This window comes from Sardina pilchardus, chromosome 24, assembly GCF_963854185.1.
Source record: "Sardina pilchardus chromosome 24, fSarPil1.1, whole genome shotgun sequence".
Taxonomy (NCBI): Eukaryota; Metazoa; Chordata; class Actinopteri; order Clupeiformes; family Clupeidae; genus Sardina; species Sardina pilchardus.
Genome location: NC_085017.1, coordinates 28659664 through 28669663, shown reverse-complemented (window position 1 = coordinate 28669663; position 10000 = coordinate 28659664). Strand labels below are relative to the sequence as shown.

The 10000-nt window shown below is 47.1% G+C and overlaps 2 protein-coding genes across 3 annotated transcripts in view; both read right to left on the bottom strand.

The window, feature by feature from the left end:
• The window catches only part of top2b (DNA topoisomerase II beta), a 51358-nt gene extending 42445 nt beyond the window's left edge, over window positions 1–8913 (bottom strand). For both annotated transcript variants that reach the window (XM_062529010.1, XM_062529011.1), the window contains exons 1-2: window positions 8418–8913; window positions 626–898 (exon numbers count right to left, since the gene is read on the bottom strand). In XM_062529010.1, coding sequence (XP_062384994.1) covers window positions 626–898; window positions 8418–8459 — 315 coding nt within the window. In that variant the 5' untranslated portion in view covers window positions 8460–8913. The remainder of the gene's footprint in view (window positions 1–625; window positions 899–8417) is intronic.
• Window positions 8914–9121: 208 nt separating this feature from the next.
• Window positions 9122–10000, bottom strand: part of ngly1 (N-glycanase 1) — a 10638-nt gene continuing 9759 nt past the window's right edge. The window contains exon 12 of the mRNA XM_062529144.1: window positions 9122–10000. This exon is cut by the window's right edge and continues 19 nt beyond it. Coding sequence (XP_062385128.1) covers window positions 9853–10000 — 148 coding nt within the window. The 3' untranslated portion in view covers window positions 9122–9852.

The window sequence follows — 10000 nt, the reverse complement described above, 5'->3', positions numbered from 1 at the left end:
GGCAGCACTAAACTCAACCAATGATCAGTTAATCGTTAGTGGCAGCACTAAACTCAACCAATGATCGGTTAGTCGTTAGTGACAGCACTAAACTCAACCAATGCTTAAAACACCCCTAAAAGTTCGTTTAGGGGTGTTTTAAGCACAGAATAGTCCATGCACAAAGCGAGCAATGTTAATGCCATACAGAGCTCCATTCTAAAGCTGCCAAATTCCACAAACAGGCTCAATCGTCGAGATTTCGGTGTCAAACACTTGTTTTCATGCTAGGCAATACAGGGCTTCGAGCTTGTAACCGGAGGGTTGCCGGTTCGATCCCCGACCAGTCCACAGCTAAAGTACCCTTGAGCAAGGCACCTAATCCCTCACTGCGTGCTGTGTGTGTTCACTAATTGGGATAAATGCAGAGACCGAATTTCCCCTCACGAGATCAAAAAAGCATATACTAATACTATACTTATCTCATAGCGCATAGTGACCATAGAACCGACATGGTGTGTGTGTGTGTGTGTGTGTGTGTGTGTGTGCACGTCTCACCTGTGTGACAGGTTCCACGGATCCGATGTAGGTGTCTGGACGGAGCAGGATGTGTGTGTGTGTGTGTGTGTGTGTGTGCGCATCTCACCTGTGTGACAGGTTCCACGGATCCGATGTAGGTGTCTGGACGGAGCAGGATGTGCTCCAGCTGGGTCTTCTTCTGGTACACGCGCTCCACAGACATCTTCTTGGACGCGTCCTTCTTGCCGCCCTTTTCTCCAGCGTCCTTCTTCCCGCCCTTTTCTCCCGCCTCCTTCTTCCCGCCCTTCTCGCCGGCGTCCTTCTTGCCGCCCTCCCGGGGTCCGTCGCCGTGCCCGTTGGCCTCTTCCTTCTTGCTCGCATTGTTCTTGTCAAACAGCGTCTGAGGACGAACACACACACACACACACACACACACACACGTGTTACGGACACTACTGACGCATTCAGACATACAAGTGTTAGTGACACTCTGAAGAAGACACAGTAGTGTCGAAACGTCAGTTTGTTTGCACCAATAAAGACTGCAAGTGAGATCAGTGTGCTCCAGTCTCCTTCCTACTTGATTCTCCTGAAAGTCCTACTGAGAAGCACCTGAAACAGCAGACGATTTTGGATTGATGCGCAGAGTTCTTCATTTGAACAAGTGTTAGTGACACTTCTGCGTTCAGACATACAGTCTACACCTCCATAAGTATCTGAACACACACGCACAGCCGTGTCACGGACACTTCTATTGAGGACATGCAGTGACATCCATGAGTATCTGAACACACACCCACACCCGTGTCACGGACACTTCTATTGAGGACATGCAGTGACATCCATGAGTATCTGAACACACACGCACACCCGTGTCACGGACACTTCTATTGAGGACATGCAGTGACATCCATGAGTATCTGAACACACACGCACACCCGTGTTACGGACACTTCTATTGAGGACATACAGTGACATCCGTGAGTATCTGAACACACACGCACACCCGTGTTACGGACACTTCTATTGAGGACATACAGTGACATCCGTGAGTATCTGAACACATGCTGAAGTTGACTAAAAAGAGGAATATTCAATTCAATTCAAGATCAATTTCCGAAAGATGATTTTATAGTCCTCTTTTTTAGTCAACTTTAGCGTTTTCTATATAAAATACTTATGACACTGTATGCGGACATGAGAGAATAAGGCTATGCAAGCATTATTACATGATTACTATCCTAGACGAGAAAATCCCAGACGGCCCTGAAAAATACAACAAAAGCAAGATATAGGGTATAGATGGCCCTCATCATGACCAACTCTAGGATCCAAGGTCTGAAAGGATTACGGCTTATTTCCATACAACTAGTCAGAAGTCATTGAGACCCCTGGCTAGTGCTAATGCTGCAGTATGAACAGTTCAGAGCTAGACATGTCGCACATCCCACTCGTTTGAGTTTGCTAGCTTGGCTGTACATTACAAGCATGTGTATTCGGGCTCCATAGCACAGAACAAGCAGCAGTGGGAGAGGCGATGCGCTAATGCTAAATCTTGCTAGGACAGACACTCTTGAGGGTTCATGCTTTGCTTCAACGTTGGATTTTAGGATATATGGCATCCGACTGCATTCCAACCTGCAGTCCACTCCAGCAGGTGTTCGATGACTAGAAGCTTTGTGGGCTTAACGGTGTCCTGTCACACGTATTTCATGACTTTGTGGTAATCTCTGAAGTTCTATAGTTGCGCCAGTTCTCATCAATATTCAACAAGCTAAGCTGTTATCCGCTGTTATCATTTCTTCTGAGCTTCATGGCGTGAACTTAGACTGCCTAGCGAGCGCTAGCATTGTCCAAATGGACAAGAATCCCGCTAGGCTAGTGAATGTATTAAACCTGTACAATGTAGCACTTCCTTGAGTTGCCAACGGCGTTTGAATTATGGGCTGGGCACTGGTAGCAGACTGCCATGATGGTACTGCTCTAGGCTTCATCTCGATTGGCCAAAGTTACATTTGTGATGTCATTAGAGCACCCGCCCAGATTCCCCCGCTGCGCCTTGATGCTTTTACACTCGTGACGGAACAACACATTTCGCCTCTGTGACTGACTACCCTCCTTGGTGGTAACATTGACGGGTCACGTCAACTCCCCGTTCCCCTCCACCGATAAGACCATGGGTGCGTCTCAACATGCCTCCTCGATCCTCGATGCTCGATCCTCGAGGGACGTTCCCACTGATCTATAACTGACACTGGATAGACTATCCCATTGTTTTTGCCCCATCATTCTTTATGTAGATCAGTGAGGATCGAGGCATCGAGGACCGAGGGAGGACGTATAAACGCTGCATGAGAGGCACCTCATGTGTATTGCTGCACATTGCGGCAGTCTTAAAATGTCTTTTTGTTTATTTTCTTTTTAAAAATGACCTGAACACTCGACGGAACATTGGTCGGTCACATTACGTATCAGTCGATCATTTGTAGCATCTGCCACATGTCTCACTTTAAATGAAAAGGAGTAGAGCTATAACTGTAGGCCTACGTCACTGTGATGTTGTGCTGTTGTAGCATCTATACCTGTAGGCATCTCTTTGTTGTGCGGCTCTTTTGAGTTGTGCAGAATTGTTTTAGGCTCTTCATGCTGGATTGGGTAGCCACCCCTGGTCTATATTATGGGATGGGTAGCCACCCCGGGTCTATATTATGGACTGGTTAGCCCCCCCTGGTCTATATTATGGACTGGGTAGCCCCCCCTGGTCTATATTATGGACTGGTTAGCCCCCCCTGGTCTATATTATGGACTGGTAGTGGGTAGCCACCCCTGGTCTATATTATGGACTGGTTAGCCCCCCCTGGTCTATATTATGGACTGGTTAGCCACCCCTGGTCTATATTATGGGATGGGTAGCCACCCCGGGTCTATATTATGGACTGGTTAGCCCCCCCTGGTCTATATTATGGACTGGGTAGCCCCCCCTGGTCTATATTATGGACTGGGTAGCCCCCCCTGGTCTATATTATGGACTGGGTAGCCCCCCCTGGGATAGAGAGGCAAGTCTGTGGATGGTACACATAGCTCTAGAATGAAAAAGCTTTGAAATTACAAAATGACTTATTTATTGTCATTCTGAGTTGCTTTGGCAGCCACTAAGCTGTAAAGTGTTGAAAAGTGCTGAAAACACTGAATGGTCAGTTGTAGACAGAGCCATAGAAAGAGAGAGTTGCGACACTCTTTGACGTCGCCGCCACACAATCAAAAGTTCCAAAAAAACTGTCCTGCCTGCATGGTTCAATCGCAGGAGGGTGGAATGTATTTCTGGATGGTGGAGAGTGTAATCAATTAACTCGTTGACTACTGACCAAGAGGCAGTTTGAAGTTCCAAAACTCCCATAACCCGGAACTGACATGGGAAAGCACTGACATTTTTCTCCACCGTCTCTTATGGGAAGTGTGTCCACTCTGTTCACTCTACTGCTCTGGCTGCAGAGCTCCCCTACTCCGTGCTGGGGCCCTCTCCTCTCCTCTCCTCTCCTCTCCTCTCCTCTCCTCTCCTCTCCTCTCCTCTCCTCTCCTCTCCTCCATGCTGGGGCCCTCTGCTCTCCTCTCCTCTCCTCTCCACTCCTCCGTGCTGGGGCCCTCTCCTCTACTCTCCTCTCCTCTCCTCTCCTCCCCTCTCCTCCGTGCTGGGGCCCTCTCCTCTCCTCTCCTCTCCTCTCCTCTCCTCTCCTCTGCTCTGCTCTCCTCTGCTCTCCTCTCCTCTCCTCCATGCTGGGGCCCTCTCCTCTCCTCCGTGCTGGGGCCCTCTCCTCTTCTCTCCTCTCCTCTCCTCTCCTCTCCTCTCCTCTCCTCTCCTCCATGCTGGGGCCCTCTCCTCTCCTCCGTGCTGGGGCCCTCTCCTCTCCTCTCCTCTCCTCTCCTCTCCTCTCCTCTGCTCTGCTCTCCTCTGCTCTCCTCTGCTCTCCTCTCCTCTCCTCCATGCTGGGGCCCTCTCCTCTCCTCCGTGCTGGGGCCCTCTCCTCTCCTCTCCTCTCCTCTCCTCTCCTCTCCTCTGTGCTGGGGCCCTCTCCTCTCCTCTGCTCTCCTCCGTGCTGGGGCCCTCTCCTCTCCTCTCCTCTCCGCTGGGGCCCTCTCCTCTCCTCTCCTCTCCTCTCCTCTCCTCCATACTGGGGCCCTCTCCTCTCCTCTCCTCTCCTCTCCTCTCCTCTCCTCTCCTCTCCTCCATGCTGGGGCCCTCTCCTCTCCTCTGCTCTCCTCTCCTCTCCTCCCCTCTCCTCTCCTCCATGCTGGGGCCCTCTCCTCTCCTCTCCTCTCCTCCGTGCTGGGGCCCTCTCCTCTTCTCTCCTCCGCTCTCCTCCTGCCCACGCCAGGCACAGAGCCCTTAACTGGAGCCAGCTGTGACTCAGGACGGGACGGACGTCATGGAATGAAAGGCCTCAATTCAGCACCAGATGCTCTGGCTGAGTAGAGTGGGTGCAGAGAGACACGGACAACAAACGTCCACCGAATCCACCCAACAGAGTTAGCGACACTGGAGCTAGCGTTCAACTGGAGCTAGCGTTCAAATCTTCTACCGTACGAGAGGTTATATCTGGCTACACACTGTTGCTGTGCAAGTTCCTACGGAGCCAAATCAGTTCACAAAAGGTCTCAATCAATCACCAATTTGTGAAAAACTAGTTTTCACAACAGGCAATGTAGCAGTGATGATAGCAGAATGTATTTGTTGGTCAATGTTCCCACAACACAGTTCCTCTGATCAAGTGAGCGGTGGCTCGGCAGACTATTCTGAACCCCAGATTATACATTACCCCTTACTTAAAGCCAAGTGTACCCCAAGATTATAACTATGCAGTACATTACCCCTTACTTAGAGCCAAGTGTACACCAAGATCATAACTATGCAGTACATTACCCCTTACTTAGAGCCAAGTGTACACCAAGATCATAACTATGCAGTACATTACCCCTTACTTAGAGCCAAGACTACACCAAGACTATAACTCTACACAATGCATTACCCCTTACTTAGAGCCAAGTGTACACCAAGACTATAACTCTATGCAATACATTAGGCACTGGATTGCCCACGACTCTCAACAAAGTCATTGAGCAAAATGATAAAAGTGTTTAAGTATCTTTGCTTATGTTGGCAGTTCATCTGTTTAGCTAAAGCAACTCTCTGTGATCACAGTACACCCAAATTCAGGTGAGGCAAGTCAGGTGACCCCAAACAAATGGAGTCAAAATCACAATCTGAACTAATGCAATTAGCTAATTAGCTAATTGTAAAGTCTGCAATTAAGTGCAGCTTGTATAACCGTCTCGATGGTTAATCTAGTCACATCTATTAGTTTTATAATTCATGTCATCTCTTTGTGAGACACTGAAGCTCACCTGTGCTTCTCATGCACTAGGCATGCTCACCAATCAGAAGTGCTGTTATTCTCATGCACAAGACATGCTCACCAATCAGAAGTGCTGTTATTCTCATGCACAAGGCATGCTCACCAATCAGAAGTGCTGTTATTCTCATGCACAAGGCATGCTCACCAATCAGAAGTGCTGTTATTCTCATGCACAAGACATGCTCACCAATCAGAAGTGCTGTTATTCTCATGCACAAGACATGCTCACCAATCAGAAGTGCTGTTATTCTCATGCACAAGACATGCTCACCTATTAGAAGTGGTCCAACTTAAAGCAAAATCTGAGATATTGAACTGAAGCGTGTCTTTCAACAAATATATTGCAAATCAACTGAGAGGACACAAAAGGGCTTAGGGCGCTCAGGAGTCTATAAATCTACTCAGGTGCTCTTCTGCTACGGGTGAGGTTAGAATCCAAAGGAAAAAAGGGTTAGCAGAGGCACTTTGAGATTTTTATGAATATAAAAAGCCTTTAATAGTTCATGGCAAGGATAATTTAAAAGCACATGGGCCTACGCGTTACGGCCATATTGGCCTTCATCGCCAATGGATGCGATGAAGGATGAAGGCCAATATGGCCGTAACGCGTAGGCCCATGTGCTTTTAAATTATCCTTGCCATGAACTATTAAAGGCTTTTTATATTCATAAAAATCTCAAAGTGCCTCTGCTAACCCTTTTTTCCTTTGGATATTGCAAATCAAATTGCAATCACAATTGCACGTCTGCCATAAAAATCACAATCTCCCCCAAATCGTCCAGCTGAGCCCCTCTGTCTCACCCCGAGCTCCTCTGTCTCACCCCGAACTCCTCTGTCTCACCCCGAGCCCCTCTGCCTCACCCCACACCCCTCTGTCTCACCCCGAGCCCCTCTGCCTCACCCCGAGCCCCTCTGCCTCACCCCACACCCCTCTGTCTCACCCCGAGCCCCTCTGTCTCACCCCGAGCCCCTCTGCCTCACCCCACACCCCTCTGCAGGAGTGAAGCCCATTCACACTGTACAATCTGAACTCACACAGTCGTGACCCACTCTAAGCACATCCCAATGAACCACTTTCAGTTTCATGTAGCGTTCAACTCGGAGGCCTTTTCGTTTTCGATAAAGGCCTCTTTAACTCTGTGGTAAACAACAGTCAAAATGCAGAGTTGTTGTTTGGTAGATGTTATGAGCAAATGTGCAGCTCTGGCTGGAAACCTGCACATCTATCTCTCCTGCTTCCTGCCCACGTTTTCTGGGTCCATTCACAAACTAGTTTATCCAAAAGATGCACCCAGCTTAGTATGGTGATAGCCAGACTACTCATGTAGTAAAATCAGAGTTTATGAGACAGTTAGTTTATTAAAGAGTCACTGGTACATTGTAAATTGAGTAAGGGGGACACACAACTCACGTTTTGCCAAAGACTGTTTAACAATGTTATTGCAAGTAGTCTAAAAGAGGCTATGCCTGGCTCCACCTTGTTGCTACACAAGTTGCTCAGGAGCCTAATTAGCGCTCACAAAATATCCCCCATCACTTTGTGAGGAACTGGTTTAGTAGAGACAGATCATCAACATAATGTGGATGTGTCGTTGAGTGAGTGTTACCACGACAGTGTTCATTTGACCATGTTTGCAGGGACTCGTCTCTAGTAAACTCTAGTAGTCAGTCTGAGGACCTGCAGTAGCCTAACGACCCCTTGAACTACCACCTTCAGATGATAAAGACGACCCCTCCATTGTGTCCGCCAACGTAATCCTCTTACATTACAAAGCAAGCAGTGAGACCCCAAGTCCTGCATGACGTTTCCCGAGCCTAACCAGTCTGTAGACCAGCTGGCACTATTATTATTGCAGAGAACACGTTAAAACCACCTGAGATGGCCAACATCATTTGTTTCGAAACTTGAGGAACTCACCTCTGCCACTCACCCCCGAAACAATAAGCCCATATGCCTCTCTACAATCATAACTGTTTTAACCAAACCTCATAAAGCAATTTCCCCAATATACAGGCGTTATGTTATCCATTTATCCTGAGGTGAGGTTAGCTGGCTAGCTAGCGATGTTTCCTCTACACAAAGAGAAGTTTTTTGGGAGAACCCTGCCAGCGCACAAATGGCTCGCGTACAAACAAACCATGAGCACAAAATGTCGACCCCCATCCCCCGAATATTTTAACGAATCCGACACGTTTGTATTTCACTGAGAAAACTAGTACGTCGCTTTAACTCGGCGTTATTGTCTTCTCTCATGTGTGGTCTTTAATTAGAGTTAGCAAGCTAGCAGGCTAACATTGTTAGCTAGCAAGCCTGCTCCCACATGCTAACGTTAATGGTAATGGGCATCCAGCTAACTAGCAAACCAAGACACATACACATTATACTGGGACCCTGCAAGGTTGTAAATGAGAATACATAGGTGTGACTGAAAAAAATATTGATAAAGAAAGGGACAGTTATTCATCTCCGACTGAAGAAGCATGTAAAAGCCAAAATTCTCTACTCACCACCCAAGTCAAACCACCGCTTCCTGCAGCTCCGTTGGACATATTCCTTTTGTGTTTCTCAAAATGATGGGTTTAAAAATACTCCAAGGTCTTTGTGAAAATTGTCCATAAATTCATACAACACATCAAAAGTGCGGCCCCATGTACACCATACTCAGTGTGGTAGTTTTATGAACTGAGCATGAATTTCTGACACTGAGAGAATTACATGAAGACAGTTTGCCCGTGTAAAGGGGAGTGTATCCCGGCTATTGTTAAAATCGACGAGCGGTGGCACAAGGCCTGAACCTCCAAGCTGAGCTGCAACTTGCCGATATAAATACTGTACAAATGCTTACTTAAATAAATTCATACCATATGAATTGCGTATAAAAAAACAAACAATGATGACATTTAAATTAAGTCCATGTACAACCCGCGGCTCTTTCCACATTAGTTAAAATTTTCATTCAGAAACAATAACAGCGCCGATGCGTCTGTCCGGCTTCTCCACCCGCACGGCGACGAAGCGAAGCCCCCTGGCTGACCAATGGCTATGCAGAGTTTCGAGGAGCCGGTGCGTCTTCCAATCACACACAGCCATCAGTCCACACCGACGAAACCCGGGATGAATCCGTAGACATGAATCCAGACAATATTGTAAACTCTGTCGGCTGTGATACATCTGCTACTATTCGGAGTACAAGAAAGTCCAGGACAAACCATTTGAAAAGTAGTGTAAGGTTTTAATGTGTTGTGACAACTTCATAGAGGTAGAAAAGCATTTGTTTATCGTAATTTAATATAGAGAACAAATGGAAATTTCCATTAGTCACAACTATTTACAATTTGGCTATTTATTTACAAACAACATGTTTAATCTCAGAGATGCAATCAAGCCAGAATCGAATAGTATTAGCATCCAGGTAGCATTAAGTGTTAAAACAAATGTATGTGGAACGATTAACATTTCCAACAACAATACAACACACAGGAAGATATTTAACACAGACAAAAACAAGGCATACGTTTACTGCACTCACCCACTGATATTTGCATTCTTAATTGTATTGCATTCAATGACTAACAGTATTCCAGTACAGTCCATCAAACATTACAGATTTCAGATTTCCTTTCCCTACAAAACCACCAGTAATAATAATAATAATAATAATAATAATAATAAACAATGATGCAGGTAAAAATGCCTTTGCCATGTTCTCTAAGGAGCACTTTCTCAGCTGTTTATCAGATTAGCCATGAGGCGTTGACAGTATAATGTAAAACATATTCATATAGTTACACTTGGAGTCGCTTGCCTGCCACTCTCTTCTGCAGCGATCAGCTGACCTGAGATCTGCTCTGCAAACACTTCCAGCACCGCACGAGTTCTCCCCGGATCTCCCGTTCTCTGCAAGCGCTGTGCGTGATTGAGCTGTTCGCCGCCCCTTCTCACTCAGGCATCCTCCATCTCCACGACGATCTGCAGCGAGGATTTGTCCGTCTCCTCCAGACCCTGCCTGAACAGCTGAGCATGTTGCCATGACGACCCTCCATCCAGATCCACCGTGACCACCATTTCTGTGGCGCCCGCGAGGCCGGGA